This window comes from Labrus mixtus, chromosome 8 (genome assembly GCF_963584025.1).
Source record: "Labrus mixtus chromosome 8, fLabMix1.1, whole genome shotgun sequence".
Classification (NCBI taxonomy): domain Eukaryota; kingdom Metazoa; phylum Chordata; class Actinopteri; order Labriformes; family Labridae; genus Labrus; species Labrus mixtus.
In genome coordinates, this window is record NC_083619.1 from 1,415,069 (window position 1) to 1,433,741 (window position 18,673).

The 18,673-nt window shown below is 39.7% G+C and overlaps 2 protein-coding genes across 10 annotated transcripts in view; both read right to left on the reverse strand.

Annotated features, from left to right (window-relative positions):
• On the reverse strand, positions 1-5,262 carry LOC132978568 (GATOR1 complex protein DEPDC5-like). Of its 2 annotated transcripts, none has more exons than XM_061043777.1 (9): positions 5,117-5,262; positions 4,783-4,915; positions 4,488-4,587; positions 4,182-4,361; positions 2,201-2,370; positions 1,413-1,584; positions 1,277-1,337; positions 712-794; positions 1-622 (listed from the first exon to the last, which is right to left on the reverse strand). In XM_061043777.1, the coding sequence occupies exons 2-9, from the start codon at positions 4,816-4,818 to the stop codon at positions 324-326; spliced, it is 1,101 nt and encodes a 366-aa protein (XP_060899760.1). In that variant the 5' UTR covers positions 4,819-4,915; positions 5,117-5,262; the 3' UTR covers positions 1-323. The 2 variants fall into 2 exon arrangements, with proteins under 2 accessions (XP_060899760.1, XP_060899759.1); XM_061043776.1 differs by having other exon boundaries at positions 4,122-4,361.
• A 163-nt stretch (positions 5,263-5,425) lies between these two features.
• The window catches only part of depdc5 (DEP domain containing 5, GATOR1 subcomplex subunit), a 39,570-nt gene continuing 26,322 nt past the window's right edge, over positions 5,426-18,673 (reverse strand). For 6 of the 8 annotated variants that reach the window (XM_061043770.1, XM_061043769.1, XM_061043772.1 and 3 more), the window contains 6 exons: positions 13,627-13,794; positions 9,674-9,896; positions 8,252-8,385; positions 8,067-8,163; positions 7,763-7,825; positions 5,426-5,563 (listed from right to left, as the gene is read on the reverse strand). In XM_061043770.1, the coding sequence (XP_060899753.1) occupies positions 5,441-5,563; positions 7,763-7,825; positions 8,067-8,163; positions 8,252-8,385; positions 9,674-9,896; positions 13,627-13,794 (808 nt within the window). In that variant the 3' untranslated portion in view covers positions 5,426-5,440. Of the gene's footprint in view, positions 5,564-7,762; positions 7,826-8,066; positions 8,164-8,251; positions 8,386-9,673; positions 9,897-13,626; positions 13,795-18,673 lie in introns of those variants that run through there. The other 2 variants (XM_061043773.1, XR_009673940.1) reach the window with 2 other exon arrangements.

Genomic DNA, 18,673 nt, shown 5'->3' on the forward strand with positions numbered 1-18,673 from the left:
CCAAAGCAAAAATGTATTTAATCTTAGGAACAATCATTTCTGAGCATTGGAATAATAATTATAAAACATTTTAAAGAATAGATGTCTTTATAAGGAGAAAACTAAATACTGTGGCAGAATCTCTTTGATATTTAATACTTAGATTTCCATCATCAGGTAATATTGTAATATTATTGTAATATTCCAAAGCGATCAGGGCTTCATTCTTGGAGGGTTCAAAGTCACTTCTTTTCCACTGAACAGTGGTACAGTGTGTTGGATAACAAAGTCGTTTTTTGATTCTCCACTACATTTTTGTATCCCCTCAGTTGTCTCTCCTCCCATCAAGGTGCGCTGGCATTCATCTTCTCCTGGCAGCTGTCCCAGAAGTTGAGCAGTCTATTGTCCTTATTGATGCAGAAGTCAGTGAAGTCTCTGAGGAGGCGCTCAGCCAGCCGCTCATCACCAAGCACGCCCGTCCTCCAAGCCTTGGTCAGCATGGTGTTGTACGCCCAGTAATAACCAACCCGCTCCTCGCCGCCAAACGCCCCCTGGCTGTTGGAGGTGGTAGAGTTTCTGCGTCTGCGCTGCTGGCCGCTCGAGTACTTCCTTTTGGAGTACGGCAGCTGCAGGAAAACAGTTCCTGAAGGAAGGAACGCAGAAGCTTGTCAAGTTCAAGAAAACAAAAAAACAGTGCAGTTTTGTTGTTTTTTATGCTGTGATGTGACAAACCTGTTACATGGATGTACTGGGGCTTGTTCTCAGAAGGAAAATTAAAAGCAGAAGGAGAAAACTTGTCGTGCACAAATCCAAATCTGGTTAAAAAAGCACAATGACACAGAATATTAGGGTCAGGACTCAGAACGTCAGAATCCTAAATTCAAAAATGAGGTTATACTTGAAAGCATTCTGACTGTAAAATGTGACATTTTGATCAAAAAATAAATATAATTTTGCAATAAGATGAATTATATTTTAGATCTAACTTGGCTATGTGGCTAACAATCAGTGCAAAAATAAGATTTTTCAGGAATCATGTAACGTTTTGAATCATACTTAACAATGAAAAATGTTCATTTAATTAGAAAGTACCTTCTCTTCTTTCCATTGACTATGGCATCTTATTTTTTTTGCACACCATGAATGTTAAAAGAATCATTGAGAACAAAGAGATATTCTGTTTGTTAAATCTGAAAGTCTTTGTGTGCTAAACTTGTCCTTCCACCACTCAGTATTCACTTCTCAAAAGGTTCCATGTTGTCCCTATTAAAGTCAAGAAAAACAAAACGTCACAAACCGGTACAGTATGGCCTCCTGAAAGAGCTGCATCCTGTCCCAGTACGTCTCTGGTTCAAAACCTGTTGGATCAAAATCAACATGTTTAGTGGCTGAGCTTATGCACACAGGAACATTAAGTCACATAGCCTCTGTACCTTCAAACAGGTTGTCACTGCTGTTCTTCAGCAGACAGTGGATGTTCAGAGGAATGAAGAGCTGGGCCCTCAGTGGATCTCCATAAAGGTAAGAGGTCAGTGCAAAGGGAACCTCCAGCACAGGGACCAACAGGAAGCCGCAGGAGGCTGCTTTCCTGTGCCAGCCTTGAACCTGAGAGAGAAGATTTGAGTTATTCCTTCTGTCCTGTATCCTATCCCGAACCCTAACCCAGGACCAACTTTAACTCAAGTACTTGCACATGAGTGATCTTTGAACAAAGGGTTCTTGTGTGTCTTTGCGTGTTCTGTAATTTAAGCTTGAGTGCCAAAAGGTGTAACACTTGAAGATTCAGCACTCCACTCTGCAGCAGCTACTCCTGGGTGTTTACCCGGTTGTTGACAGTTCTGTCACCGGTCATAATGCATTGTAAATAACTAGAAAGACTATTAAGTAGAATTTTTAGAGAAATTCTACAATGTCAGTTGATTATATTGTTGCATAAGAAACACAAACATGTCAAAGATAAGATAGTGATAAATCCTTTCATCCCGTTTTAGAAAGCTCTGGTAGATTGATTTGGCTTTTCACTCTTAATTCTGTTTTTTTTACCTAATCGTTATTGAATGCTGTTAGTTTTTGTATGTCTCCCCTCTGTCCTATGATCAAACTTTGTATGGGATCAAGTTGCTAAACTTTTCAGAACTTGTTGAGATCCCCGTTTATTAGAATCTACGTTTTCATATAGAACGCCTCAATGTGTCACTTGATGTACATGTGATGTAATTACCATCTCAAAGAGCACAGCAGCAGTGACGGCCATCCAGTGAAGCTTTATCTCAAAGGCAGCATTCAGGGAGAAGTTTCCATGGTAATAACAGCTGCACCACTCGGTCCGATCACTGCGGTTGTTTACATCCACGTCAAGAGTGACCGTCTTCTGCTCGGGGACAGTAGCAGCTGGAAGACAGACGGAGAGACAGTAAGACACAAAGCAGGAATGCAAAAGATGGAGAGATGATAGCAGCAGGCAGAGGGAGGAGTGAAAGCAAACTTTATATTTATAGAGTGTGTTTGAGTCTGCCATGATGAGACGTTGGTGAAAAGTCAAATATAAAACCCAGGGCTCAATCTGAAATAACGTCTTTACATATTCATGAATAGTGTTTGTGACATGACTTTGTTACATAAATAAGATGTTTCAGAAAGTCCAATATATACACCAATAAACCATTTTATGTCAGGGCAAACTACTTGTACAATACTATACTAATAAATGTAAAATAAACGTATCCCGAATACTATTTTTTTTTAAATGAATATAAAATGTTTTAGTTTAAAACAGAAAACAGAGTTATTTGGGGAGTCTTACTAAAATATGTACGACCCATGGACATTTCATTTGACCTTCATTTGTTTATATTTTCTTCCATCTCATTTGTAAAGCAGTTTAACCATATTATTAATAATACTGTAACGTAGTGTTGTATAGATTTACATTGAAGTGTGTATTTCAACAAACAGTGTTCATCTCCACATTGACCCACAAACACTAAGGTCAACAAATATAAATATATATTAATGATAAAAGCATCAATTAAAGACTTCTGCAGGAAACCAATAAAAGATGAGAGACAGCAAACAGGAAAAGAAGTCAGTTGCAAAGTTGTTGTTTTAAAGACGTATATGATGCAGAAGAAGATGTTAGGTCACAGGTGATAGTGGCATGAAGCAAGAATAAAAACACTGTCACAACATTCTGTGTTGTTGTGAAAGTGATTCATGTTCAAAAGTCGAGAGGAGAGCGACGGGGAGGACAGAGCACACCACATGACTACTGAACCACAGCCACTAACACCCACAGCATGCACACCAAATACTACACACTGACTACACCGCATGCACTGATTGAAAATTTGGTCATCATTCAGTTTGGTGGCTTCATCAAACATTGACAGAGTTGGTAATGACAGATAAATAAAAGTAGGACTAGAGGAGACACACTGATCTATAGATCAGATGTTCAATGCAGATCTACAGACCACTGAGAGGTCCAGTATCTCCTCATCACACTACAAACAGATGACAAATCATGTCACCAGATATCAAATCAGTTCTGTGTTGAAGATTGGAATCGTAGTGTTGGAGATGGATGATTATTAATGATTTGTAACAACATCTGATGTTTAAATAAAGGCCTCATTCTTTGGCTACATTACATTTTGTTTTGAATGTTCAACATTTGGTTTATAAAAAAAAAACATCTTTCGTTTTTTTTGTTTTTTTTACAAAAACCTAGTCATTACACTCAGATCACTTTTTTTAATAGCTTCACTAACTCAGGCAGCTTATTTGCATTTTTTTAACTATTTATGTAAACATTTTATTTAACCATTGGAAGAGTTGTCTTCTAAATGAGAACCTTGTTTACCAGTGGTAGAACCAGTGAGTGGAGTGGCTCTCCTATTATAACTATTCAGAGTTTAAAAACTACATGGCCCAACTCCATCACAATAAGTTAGATGTTGAAATATTTATGATCAGTTTGTAGGATTTAGTAGCATCTAATATGGGTTGATGCCGTTTCAGGGTTTTATGACACTGCCAACCAAAGAGCCTTTAAATCAAGATGATCTGCATTGAACTGGTTGAAGGCAGATTGTGGCTCCTCGGCGGTGTGGACTGGGCTGGGAGGATGGGGCTGGCTGTACCTAGCAGTGCAGCAGCCTGGCTGCGTCCTCCAAAGCTGCGGCTGAAGGAGCTGTGCCTACTTGCGTAAGAGGCTGGCCGGCTGGGCAACCAGGGCAATAAAAAGGCCGGGAGGTTGCAAGCTTGAGGCTCCTCCAGCACAAAAGCCACCTCAAACCATTTCCTCTGGAACATGGCAAAGTCCTCCCGTGCTGCAGTAGACCACCCTACAGACGCAGAGGGAGGGGGCGGGGAGGTTGGACCTGCAGAGGACACAACAGAATGTTGACAATATGCTCTCCAAACCTTTACATATGACCTGACAATTGCATTTCTACGTTGAATATTAAAGATCCCTATGGCCTCTGAATGCATTTATATGGATTCACCATCCTTCTCTCCCACTATCCTGTAGAAGTAGAATCCATAGACAAACGTGCGCATGGCATCTCCTGAAGCGTGAGCCACCAAACCTTCATCCAGCATTTTCTACACAAAGCAAACAAACAGAAAACATTGACTACATAATCCTAAAGAACAAAATTTCAGAAAGAAAAAGGGTGTCTTCTTTTTAAACATCCTCTGACTTTTTAAGGGATACTTTGGATGAGCTTAGACTGTCACTAATGTCTGCAGTAAAGAAGCATCTGGTCTGCAAACCTGCTCATTTAGAACAACTATTACCTGCATGATATCTACAGCCATTCCCTGAGTGGCCATGCCCTCCACATTGTTGACAAGCCAATGAACGACCTCGGCACTAATGAAGCAGTTGATTGGTAGGCCCTTTTGTTCTGGAAGCAGCTGTACCCCTGTCCTGTTACAGAAAACACAATACTATGAGAAGACTGATGAAGCAATGACAATAAAGAATGATTCAGATTAAATACTAAAGTTTTCTTTAAAGGTGTCTGATCTATGAAGAATCAGAATAAATAAAGCATTAGAAGAACAACTAAGAAGATGTTTTTTTCTGAGCCATGCTCCTGAAACCAAACCAAAAAAAATGGAGTTTTACGTGGGATGTTTGATGGCTTCCAGGATCTCCAGGAGTGTTGAGGAAGAAGAGAGGGAAAGAGCTCCTGCTGCAGACTGCCCACTGAGAACACATACATGATCAGTGGTATGCACAGGTTGTATTTTAGGCCTGCCTCATTGAAGTCAACTAATATAAGCAAACAAAGAAAGATTTAGTTTGAGTCACTTTTCCATTCAAATGTTTTTCAGAGTTAGGAGTTTGATGCTATAAAATACAAATGTAACAATTGTAAAAATATTTATCTAGAAATTGCTTCTTTCTTTAAATTGATAGTGTTAAGTATTGAGTACATGAGGTATGAGGTTACCTGGTGTCTGTGGTGCTGCTGCTGCTGCTGGCTGCAGTCTCTGATACAGACGCTGCTGCTGCTCCAGCTGTCATTGAAGGAGGGACTCCTTTATCTACAGCCTCGTTGGCATCAGCTAACTACACAGATAAAGGCACTTCATTCATTAGATGGTCAGCATGTTTCCCCAAATCAGAGCAAATTGGAGAGCATTAGTTTTCAGTGTTTAGATCACATACTGACAGAAGTATTGGTCCCCTAGCCCGACATGCAGACGGAACATGTCTGTACCTCAATACTGTGAAAATGTTCATGGTTCTTTTCTGAAGAGAAAGCATTATGTTCATATAGAAGATAAGAAACCTGGTTATTCATATCCAGGTATGACTCCTCAACATCCCTTACATCTGACTTTTTGTACTGAAATGATCATTGGTTGCCTATATATCTTTCATCTTTTACTTCATGCATCGATCAGGCTTCTATGTCATTGTTTCAAAATGTGACTAATACAGCTTTTATTGGACTACTGCATCATCCTAACTCCGACACATTTACCCTACCCCTGATTAGGGAAGTGGCCTTTGGGAACAAAGCTACAAGGGTTGAATTTTTTATAAGAAAAAGGGACACAGCTCAATATGCCTTACTTTTCAAATTCATACATGCAACATGAACTGTACACTCAGTCAAAAATCATTGCTTACACAAAGTCCTTCTGACAACTTGAGAACCCATTTTCCTCAAAATCTTAAATCAATGTCCCAATGTCTCTGTATTGTTTGATTAAAATAATGCATTTCCATGTTAGACTGCCTCATTTTGCAAAGCATTATGGAATGTTTCTTCTATCTCTTAATTTGTGGTCTGCAATGTGAAAACATCCCATTTGACTGGTCAGATGACCAATATCTCCCAATGCCTAACAAGACAATCTTATCACCTTGGTAGCGTGCAAATAGGAGCAGCTTTCTGAAGTCACCTGTTTTGGTAATGAATGGTATTCTGGTTTTGATCATATTTAAGATTTTATATACGTGTGCATGGTCTCAAACCAATCTGCATATGCTCTTTAAGGTAAGATTATGGAGCTACCAGCAGTTTAATTTGTTGCATTATTATAACTGTAGTAAAATGTATTCAGACTCAGAGCACAGGTTTTTGTCAATGGATATACATGGAGAATTTCATATAATCCAAAATATTCAGACCTAGTGTAAATGACCTGCTCATGCATTAACTCAAGTTAGTCATGTTAGTAATGTGGGTTCACCTTAAAAGTGTGTGTGTTGTGTACAAGAGTGATCTATTAATTGTCAAACTACATTTTTTTCCTCTGTTTGGTTTGTGTAGAAAATGTTGGATTTAGGAAAAGTGGCCAATTCTCCAGAAACATTTTTGGAAAGACTTTCATCGATGGGAGTGGATCCCATACGTGCACGGGAAAGTAGGACAGAGGGATGGTAGATATATATATAATCTAGATATAGATTGTACTCACAGGCAAAAACAGTTGGGCAAAAGTTAGTAATTTATTTAGTAAGACTATATTCAGAAAACTAACGGAGAAATCTTATTTCAGCAGTATACAACTATCAGCAGCTTGGACCCTTTGTATTTTTTTTTGCCTTCATTAGAAAGGAGAGCTGAAGAGAGTCAGCTCTCCCCCCCCCCCCCCCCCCCCCACACACACACACACACCTCCCCACACCCTCACACACACACACACCTCCCCACACCCGCCCCCCTATCCCTCTTCCTGCATTTTATCCCATCTCTCCCCCTATCTCTTTCCAAGCCCGGCGCAGTCTAGGCCTGTGAAGACTGTTTCGTCATGAGCCGGGGATCCGGCCGAAGATTTCTGCCTTTTAATAAGACAGTTTTTTCTTACCACTGTAACTTTTGCTGCTTTGCTGAAGTGCTCATGATGGCTAGGCCGGATCTTTGTAACATAACAATGAGTAAGGTATTTTACCTGCTTTTTGTAAAGTGTCTCGAGATAACACTTGTTATGAGTTGAAGCTATACAAATAAAAATTGATTGATTGATTGATTGATTGATTAATTAAATGCTGTCCTGGTGTAAGAGTTGACAATGGCACACTTCGAGCAGGCTCCAACAATACTGGTCACAGAGAACATTTTAAAAAAAAGGGGATAACTACAATCTGCTGGGGCACCGCCACTTAAACATCATGACTCCAACAGACCGCAATGTTTGTACACACAATGCAAATGCAGCAAAGCAGAAATGCAGTGATGCAAAGTGATTTGATGAAACTACAACACACACAACAAAACACACAGCTTCAGTGATGCACAGGGACCTCGTTACTAACCTGAGAGCAATAGATGTAGGACGAGCGAGGGCTACGTATAAAATCCAAAATAAAGGCAGCATCCTGTCAGCATACAGGAAGAACATAACCAAGGATCAAACACCCAAAGCTTAGCAAAAGGAGCAGAACTAAGGCATGGAGAATAAAGCAGATGGAAAGAGACACAACACCAAAAGTCCCAGTCCCAAGAACAAGCAACAAAATCAATGTTTTCCAAGTATCTGTTATTGATTAACATATATTCCAATTTCTCTACAGCAATGTGAATTAACTTTTTCTAATCATACACATTAAAGATGCTTACCCTCCGGGGACTGTCTACGTATGTGGGAGCTGTGGCCACACTTGTGAGGTCACCGACAGTTGTTTGGGGTTTTGCCTGCTGCTGCTCCTCCAGTGTCCTGGGACAAAATAAATGGAAAGAGTTAGCAGTGAGATTTGAAGGGCAAATGCAAATATTTGGGGATTGCTTTCCTGGGAGACACTCACTTCTGGTTCTGCTCCATCTCCAGCAACGCTGACAAAGCTGAAGTGCCTTTTTTGCCTTGAGGGGGTGCCAAAGATTCAGTAGGAAAGGGAAGGGGATGAGTGGTAACCTGAAGTCCTTTCAATGGTGTGCCCTTCTGTTATGCAAAAAAAAGGGTAAAATAAAAATGCTGAGTGTACATTAGCACATAGATACAGTAAAAACTGCTGGTTTACTTCATGATTCTAAACGGGTACCTCTGTACAAGAAAAAGGCAATATTTAATGTTATGTATTATTAGTAGCTGCATGTGTAACAAGTCATCTGTAGGACATCTGACCACTGCTGTTCTCAAGTCTTCCCTTCCCTAAGTTGACCTCGACTATAAACTCACAAATACAAAAGTTTCAAATGACCTCTGATCAAAGAAGAGTGCTCTTGATTATTTCCTTATAAAACGTTTTTTTTTGTAAATGATGAATAACATTAAATGCCATGATTATCAAAATGAAGAGTGCAATCTCTTTCAGCACAGCACTGAAATATTTTGGCTCTTGAGGGGACAAGGGGAGGTGGTCACACATGTATTGCGCCATGGATAATTCTGTAGTAGTAGTTCAAATGTTTCTCATTGAGCAGAAAAGTTAAAACCAAAATGTAACTATTAAACCTTCGGTTCAGTTCTCTTTTGGGATGAACAATTCTGATTTTGAACCTTACTTTAAGAACAACAAACAATGCTCATTACATGTTTGAACATCCACAACATATTGCTTTAGACCTGCTCTTATTGTTAAGTGTTCTGGTATAACTTTTGTGAAATAAATACAATTTGATTGATTGTTTGTTCCTCTTCTTTGGATTTGGGGGAGGGCTATGCAATTACCTTATCCTAGTTTTCTTAGTCAATAACTTTTTACTCACAGTCAAGAGAAAACTGCGTACCACTCCTGTGTACCACTCCTCTGGTGGTGGACAAACCGGAATGATGGACCCCCTTTAATTTTTATATGAAATGGCAACTCAACATCTAGTTCACAAAACCCAAGAACACTGCGAATGACTCATGATTCATGATTTGGCCAACACTGCTCAGTCACCAGGCAAAATACAGTGATGAAACAGACATTCATTAAACTGAAATCTCCAGATCAGAACTCTACATGTGTGACGTAAAAGTAAATGCAGTAGTACACAACTATTTTCAGTGAACGTCTTAAGTATGAAAACGTACTTATTTTGCTAAGTTTCTTCTGTAAGGAATACATTCATCATACCATTATAATATGTTTCAGCTAAAACCACCGATCCACTTTATTATCAAATCTGTCTGATATTTACAAGCACTACAATTGATTTCAAAGTGCTCACTTTGAGGACACACTAATTGTGATAATGTTTTCATGATGCATTCAATGTACAAGCGTAAACCAGGAGAGGCTCACTCTGATAATCCTGTCAGAGCGATGGCGACGACGGATGCGATTGAGGCCCTCCAGGTAGCGGATAAAGCCATCCAGTAAGACCCAGTCTCCGCTGCTGCTCATCCCAGCACCAGCTCCATCCCCATACACATCCCAGTGACCCTCCCCATCTGCCACACGCCGAGCTCCACCAGCTGGAAGGAGGAGGAAGCGAGTCCGCCAGAACTTCAGGGAATCAATCAAACTATTGGGCAGGACAAAGGCAAAGTATCACATTTAATATATTTAGTCAAATCGTATTACAAAATGTCTTCTTTAGTGTACATCAGTGATCCTCACTATTTTTCTATGAGAGCCATACGACAGGACAAAGTCACCATGAGAGCCATTTTTACCACAGTTTATCAAAAGCTGTCTCCAGTCATTAAAATCATGTCTGCTTATTCATTTGTCATCCCACAACATACATTATATAATGCAGCCAATACAATCCTAATTTAAAGCATGCCTACTTTTTTTGATGTGTTGTTTGGAAATGGCGCTCCTAATTACTTGGCTTTAAACCTGACCGGGTTTGTTTGCATATTAAACACAAAGGGTTAAAAAATCTTCTGTCCATTTGTCTTGGAATTTCCGATGCTCATCTTGTAGGGCTCCTACTTTTCTTTTTTTGACTGTCCACTAGTCCCCTCTCCGGCATCTTCTTGATGAGCTTCATTTTCCTCATCACATTATCACATTGTTGATTCTGTCCAACTGTTTAGCGACTTTTTTTGATCAAAAATCGATCCATTTTTTGTCTGTGAACTAGCTAGCATGAATGTTGAAAAAGCCGCTCGCTCTAGCCGAGTTATTGTTGTTATGACACTATTGTGCTGTGTTGGCAGGTTGGTCACGGTGTCCTCTAATTGAGCAATATATTTTTATTAAGCCCAAATATTTTTGTGAAAACTATCAAGCCATTGATGAGGGTATGCATGACATTGTTAATGACTTAAAATGATTGATTTTCTACACCAGTCCACAATTGATTTACCCGTTCAGCAGCTCATTTGCCATGATAGTTCTGGAGAGGGCGCTAAATCTGGCAACACTGCCGGAGTCATTGCAGTGCCGAACAGCTTGTTTCTAACATTAGTCTATTTAACACCGTTCTTGTAATTTCGGTTTTGAGTATTTTTATGAATTATTTTTAAAAGAGCAGTAGTTTTAAATGTTTTGAAGGGGTAACATGTAATAGCACTTGTTTAGAGTGTTTTTATGAAACACCTGTATTCCCTGCATTACAATGTTACAATTCACTTAGCAGACGCTTCTATCTATATATAAGTACAACACTAATCCATTCATACACCCACCAAAGCAGAGGGAGCAATAAGTAACTTGCCCAAGGACACATCAGACAGATGTGAGAGGCAACGACGAGGCCGCCCCCATTCATTAATAATTATTTACTGCCGTGCGAGCCGCAAGTTAAAGCTTGGCGAGCCGCCCCCCCCAATGAGTAACACTTGTGTATATGAATAAACACCTGAATTATTGATTACAGTTACTTCAAGGATCTTCCGGTTGAGCAGCCATGAAGGTAACAGCCTGTCTTCAGAGCTCCCCGCACTTTAAATTGATTTAAAATCTCAAAATATGAATAAGGCGTTGATGATATGAAAGGGGGAAGATGGAAAACCGCCGTGCATGCTGAAGAACAGTTCTATCTAGCAAACAAAAATTCTGCAGACGAGGAAGGTGACGGTGAACTCCACGAGCAGGAGGGGCTAACACCGCAGCAAGCTAACGAAATGGCTAACCTGCAGACCATACTCCAGGAACTGAGGGACTGAAAACGAGATATTAAAGAAGACATTAAAACTACTAACAAAAGAATTGACAATGCCGAACTCCGAATCTCAGAAACAGATGACAAAGTACAAGTAGTTGAAGAAGCCGTTTTGGAGATGCTAAAAGTACAAGAGAATCTGGAGGCCAGACTCTCGGACCAAGAGGGTCGAGCCAGACGGGACAACATTAGACTGCACGGCATAACAGAAGGATCGGAGGATAACTCAGCATCGATGATCACATTCGTAGAGGGTTTGCTAAGAGAGAAGCTGGAAATTCCTGGCATTACAGATCTTAGGATCGAAAGAGCACACCGATCCCTGGGACCAAAGCCGGAACCAGAGTCCCCCCAAGATCAATAGTGCTCAAGTTTGCAAGTTTCAAAACTAAAGAGGAAACTTTAAAGATCGCCTGGCAGAAAAAAGGGTTTATGCATCAGGAGAGAAGGGTGATACTCGACCAATCCAGCCGTCAATCCATCGCGGCTCCTTTAGGGTCACAAATAAGACCTCGGTACTTGAAGTTTCATTCATCTTATTCGAAACATTTAAACGTTCTATTGTTCTGTTGTGTTTTTGTTTTGTGTCTGTTCGCAGTAAAGGGGGAAAGATACATTCTGTGTTGTCTGGTTGTCCCTACCTTTTAGATTTTTTTTTTTACCTTTCCTTCAATTGTGTACCCTCCCTATTTAAATTATGTTTGTAAATCTGTTTCTTGATGACCCCGATGAAGGCCAAGAGCCGAAACGCGTTGGTCTAAAGTGATAATAAAGTTGATCGTCTTACTACAAGTGTTGCTGGAGCATTCTGACCTCTTCACTGCACACCAGAAATACATGGCTGAGCAAACAACACCTGTCAGAGTAGTTACCTACAATGTAAAAGGTGTCCTCAATCCCGTAAAAAGGAGCAAATTTTTAACAAAATGAGAAAAGAAAAAGCAGAAATAGTTTACTTACAAGAAACTCACTTAACAGATCAAGAACATACTAAACTTAGCAGACAGGGCTTCAACCTGGTGTCATCATCATCGTATAAGTCAGGAGTCAGGAGGCAGAAGAGGTGTTGTGTGGCTTCTCTTCCACTCAAAACCAATCCCGCAGGCGCTGCTAATGAAGGTTATAGAGACAGAGCCACCGCCTAACCCTAACCCTAACCCTCATTTTGTCAATAAAAACACATCCTGTTGGAGGTCTTGTGGGGAGAAAAAGGCAAACCACTACCATGTATTCTGGCAATGCCCTTTGCTCCAGAATTACCGGATTCAAGTTAAAAACGTTATGGAAAAGGTGCTCAAAGTGCTGATCCCGTTCAATTTTGCAACGCTCTATCTAGGTCTGCAGCCAGACAGCATTGAGGGCTTTTCCAAAAAATACTTTAATATAGTTTAATATTCTAATGATATTAAGCAAGAAAGCTCTCACCAGAAAATGGATATCAACAGACGCCCCCACGGTTGAGAACTGGATCGATGTAATCCATAATATTTTCGTGATGGAGAAACTCACATTTATTTTACGACTGGAACAACAGAAGTTTAAAAGTTGTTGGACACCTTGGACCACTTATACATCCTCATTAAATCCTACTACAACCAATCTCAAAATATGGACCTAATACACCTCTTCCCCCTAAGTTTTCATTTATTTTTTGAGCTACTAAATTGTACATAGTTTATTGTTGTCAATACAAGTTTTCCTGATCCAGGAACACATGCAAGCAGCTAGGCCTAGATTAAGTTTTTCTATGTAAGCGGGGACATGTACATGTATATACGACAACAATCCTATTCTCGGCATATTACTCACAATGGCTTTGCCAAGCTTTGAATTTCCTTTTACAAAATGTTTATTTGTCTCACCACCTCATATAAGAATGTTTAGACAACTGTGTCTTATTCCTGTTTTACTGTATCTCTTTACTTTCTGAAAAATGTTTGTAACTTTGACTAGCATGAAAACATGTTTCAATTTTGCTCTGAAGAAAAATTTAATTAAAAAAATAAATAAATAAAGTTACTTCACAACAAACACAAATTTAATACATATTAACAGTTTCAGCTCTGAAACCACCAAAGGGTGAAAGCACATGTTTGAGTCTCAGGGCCTTTTGTTAAAGCAGTGGTTTGAGTTTATATACCTGAAGTCTTCAGAGCCAGCAGAACAGATGTATTGGTCCAGGTAGTTCCACTTATATTCCTCCAGTCTTTCATGGCCAAACTCCACCCAGCAGAAAACAAACTGAGCATCAGAGTGTGGAGGACACAAGCTGTAGCTGTACGGTATCTGAGCTGACTCATACGGATACCTAGAATTAGAGAAGAATTAGTTATTTGTTGAGCTCAATATGCTATATATAAATTCCTTTTCCATGTATATATGTTCTCTGGCCTATTGTGGAACCTCGGATGCAGGAGAAACATTGCAGATTCTGTCCTGGCTGTAGGATAGTGGACCAACTATTTACTCTTGCAGGACTTTAAGGGGACGCAATGGAGTTTGCCTTTCCAGTCTACATGTCTCAAGTGGTTTGTGAACTTGGAGAAGGTCTATGATTGTGTCACTAGGGGTCATGTGGGAGTATGGGGTCCATCTGGTCCCTGTGCATTCCCTTCACCATGTTCACGGTGCTTGTTATCCTCAACCAGGGTTGTCCCTTGTTACCGATAGTGTTTGGGATTTTCATGAATCAGAATCAGAATCAGAATTGGGTTTTATTGCCTAGTACATTTACACATACAAGGAATTTGACTTGGTGTATTGGTGTTAAACAATTAACAAGGAAATAAAGCAGAACTAGCAACAACTTAAATAATACAGAATAAGAAGCTATTACAATATATAAAATATAATTTAGAAATGTAAAATATAGACTTCCGGTTGAGCGGCCATGAAGGTAACAGCCTGTCTTCAGAGCTCCCTGACCCTACGTCTAAAACGCTGTCTTGTTGCACTTTAAATTGATTAAAAATCGCGAAATATGAATAAGGCGTTGAAGATATGAGAGGGGTAAGACGAAAAACCGCCGTGCATGCTAAAGAACAGTTCTCTCTAGCAAACAAAAATTCTGCAGACGAGGAAGGTGACGGCGAACTCCACGAGCAGGAGGGGCTAGCTCCGCAACAAGCTAACGAAATGGCTAACCTGCAGACCATACTCCAGGAACTGAGGGACTTTCGTCGTGAAAACGGGGTCTCTCTCCGAGATATTAAAGAAGACATTAAAACTACTAAGGGTCGTACCAGACGGGACAACATTAGACTGCACGGCATAACAGAAGGATCGGAGGATAACTCAGCATCGATGATCACATTCGTAGAGGGTTTGCTAAGAGAGAAGCTGGAAATTCCTGGCATTACAGATCTTAGGATCAAAAGAGCACACCGATCCCTGGGACCAAAGCCGCCACCAGAGTCCCCCCAAGATCAATAGTGCTCAAGTTTGCAAGTTTCAAAACTAAAGAGGAAACTTTAAAGATCGCCTGGCAGAAAAAAGGGTTTATGCATCAGGAGAGAAGGGTGATACTCGACCATGATTATGCCCCAGATGTCCTTAAGAAGCGTCGGGAATACGCAGAGGCAAAGAGGGTCCTTAGAGAGAGGAAACTTCGATTTCAAACCCCGTTCCCGGCTAGGATGAGAGTATTCTATGAGGAGGAGACGCGTGTGTACAACTCCGCAGCTGAGGCCACCAAGGATATGGCGAGACGTGGACTCCCAGTGTCTGTGTTCAAAGCACCCGCGAGTTGGTCCGACAGGATTAAATCTTCAATGTGGCACACATCTAGGGCATCGGAAGGAGAAAAACCAGCAGAAACTCCGCAAATGGGATATAAAAAGAAACTGGAGGCTTTCAGAAAAGATTGACTTTTACACGGGACCATGCACGGCGTGTGAGGAATTTCACTACACTGAGGTAAAACCTTTTTGACAAATGTTTCGTTAGCCTGTATATGGGCTTGTCTTTTTTCCTATCGTGATGTAGTGAAATAAATAGCAATGCAAAAACTTATGGGTGCTTCCCTGGGACCTGTCAAAGACACTGTTCATTTAAGGGTCTCTGACGCGGGCTAAACGAATGACTGTACGCAAGCACTGTATGGAAGAGGAGGGCTCTCCACAACCTGAGCGGAGAAAATCCCTCTGAGCCGTCAATCCATCGCAGCTCCTTTAGGGTCACAAATAAGACCTCGGTATTTGAAGTTTCATTTTTCTTATTCGAAACATTTAAACGTTCTATTGTTCTGTTGTGTTTTTGTTTTGTGTCTGTTCGAGTAGCAAAGGGGGAAAGGTACGTTCTGTGTTGTCACTGCACTCCAGAAATACATGGCTGAGCAAACAACACCTGTCAGAGTAGTTACCTACAATGTAAAAGGTGTCCTCAATCCCGTAAAAAGGAGCACATTTTTTAACAAAATGAGAAAAGAAAAAGCAGAAATAGTTTACTTACAAGAAACTCACTTAACAGATCTAAAACATACTAAACTTAGCAGACAGGGCTTCAACCTGGTGTCATCATCATCGTATAAGTCAAGATGCAGAAGAGGTGTAGCAACACTAATATCTGCAAAATTATCTTTTGAAAAACTTTTTGACATCAAAGACAAAGAAGGTAGATTTAATATGGTTATTGGAAGATTAGATGGTGTAGAGCTCACTCTGCTAAATGTATACGCCCCTCCAGGGGCTAAATGGGCGTTTTATAAACACATATTTGATTTAATGATTGCAAAAGCACAAGGTATAATAATTTGTAGTGATGATTTCAACCTACAACTGAATCCAATGAGAGATGCCTCAGGAAATAACAGTAATCCAAATAATTAAATTAGTAGGAAAATGAGAGGGTTGTTAAAAGAAATAGGAATTTGTGATGTTTGGAGGGAGTTAAATCCTACATCAAGGGACTACACTTTCTTTTCTTCTCCCCACTCATCCTACTCCAGGATTGATTCTTTTTTTTATGTTTAATAAAGATATCGGTAGAATAAGTAATTGTAAAATTGGATTGATGGATCTATCTGACCATAGCCCTGTGTATATGGACTTAGACATTAAGAATGCATGCATTCACTGCATGTCCTATGTCCATAGGATCCTGTTTCTTCATGTGTGTGTTCATGACCTACAGAGTGTAAAAACTGAAATTTCCCCTTGCGGGGATCAATAAAAGTAAATCTTAAATCTTAAACAGAAGAAACTGTTTTTTGTGGAGCTTGAATGCAAGCATACTCAAAGGACCAACTAAAGAAGAATTGCTAAGAGATATACAGACATACCTAAAAGAAAATGACAATGGGGAGGTTTCCCCAATTATACTTTGGGATGCCTGTAAAGCAGTTATGAGAGGTAAAATTATTGCCAAGTCATCTCTCCTGAAGAAACTCAGACAAAAAAAACTGACTGACTTGGAAAAAGAATTGACTGACCTAGAAAGAAAAAATAAAGACAATACTGAACCGGACACTACTCACAAAATTAAAGAAGTTAAAAACCAAATAAATGAACTACACTCACAAGTAATTCAGAAGAAATTGGTATTTTTGAAACAAAGATACTACGAAATTGGTAGTAAGTCTACCAAATACTTGGCCTACAAACTAAAGAAACAGCAAGCAGATAGAGTTATATTTAAAATGAAAGATCCGATAACGAAGTAAAACACAAAACTCAGGAAATCCAAAGCTGTTTTGAATTATACTATAAAAACCTATACTCCAAAAAATGCAGTAAAGGAGACATGAGTACAGACAACCTTCTTAACTCACTAAAACTTCCTACAATTACAGACGACCAGAATGCAGCCCTGTTAGCAAAAGTAACAGCAAAAGAGCTTGAATATGCAATATCAAAACTCAAAACATGCATATCGCCAGGTTCTGATGGATTCAGTGCAGAGTGGTACAAAACCTTTAAATATTCTTTATTACCACTATTATTAAGGACCTTCAACTGGGTGCTTGAAGAGGGGGAAATTCCTCCATCCTGGCGCGAGGCTGTTATTGCTGTATTACCAAAAGAAGGGAAGGATAGGCTGGAATGTTCTAACTTCAGGCCAATTAGCGTCTTAAACCAGGACTACAAACTCTTCGCCTCTATTCTAGCCAAGAGACTAGATACAATACTCCCAGACATCATCAACTTAGATCAGACGGGATTTATTAGACAGAGACAAACCTGTGACAGTATCAGACGTACACTGCATGTAATTAACCATATAAAGCGTAGTAATATAGAAGCTGTAATACTAGGATTAGAGGCCGAAAAGGCATTTGACTCTGTAGACTGGTCTTTCTTGTATAGAGTGTTGTTCGGGTTCAATTTCCATGAAAAGTTTGTTATGACAATTAAAGCATTATATGACAGACCAACAGCAAAGATAAGAATTAATGGTTCCCTATCAAACAACTTTGCATTACAACGAGGTTGCAGGCAAGGATGCCCTCTGTCCCCACTTTTATTTGCGATCTTCATTGAACCTTTAAGTCAATGGATCAGACTAAATGAGAAAATACACGGAATCAGGATGAGCCAGGGAGAACAAAAAATTGCGTTATTTGCAGATGATATTTTAATTTATTTAGGGCACCCCAATTCCTCCTTCCCCGAATTAATCTCAACCCTCACAGATTATGGGTCCTTATCTGGTTATAAACTAAATACTCACAAATCTCAAGTTTTGACTTTTAACTACATCCCTAATCAATCTATTAAAGAGACATTTAAAATAAACTGGGACTCTGAAGCGATGAGATACTTGGGTGTGAACATCCCAAAAAACTTGGAAAAACTTTTACCATTGAATTATGACCCCTTAATATCCAAAATTAAATCGAACCTGTCGAGGTGGGGTCTTTTGCCCTTTCTGAGTATAGCACAAAAAGTAGAAGCAATTAAAATTAACACTTTACCCAGACTTCTATATTTGTTTCAAACCATCCCAGCTGAACCTCCAAACGGACAATTCCTAGAACTTGACAAAATGATTTCAAGGTTTATTTGGCAGGGCAAGAAACCTCGGGAAAGGTTCAAGACCCTCCAGTTACCTTAGGAGAAAGGTGGCCTTTCGCTCCCGAATATCAGAAACTACTATAGAGCTGCACAACTAAAAACCCTGGTTGAGATATGTAATCCATCCTATAAAGCATGGTGGAAAGAAATAGAATGCCTGTTATCGAGTGATATTCC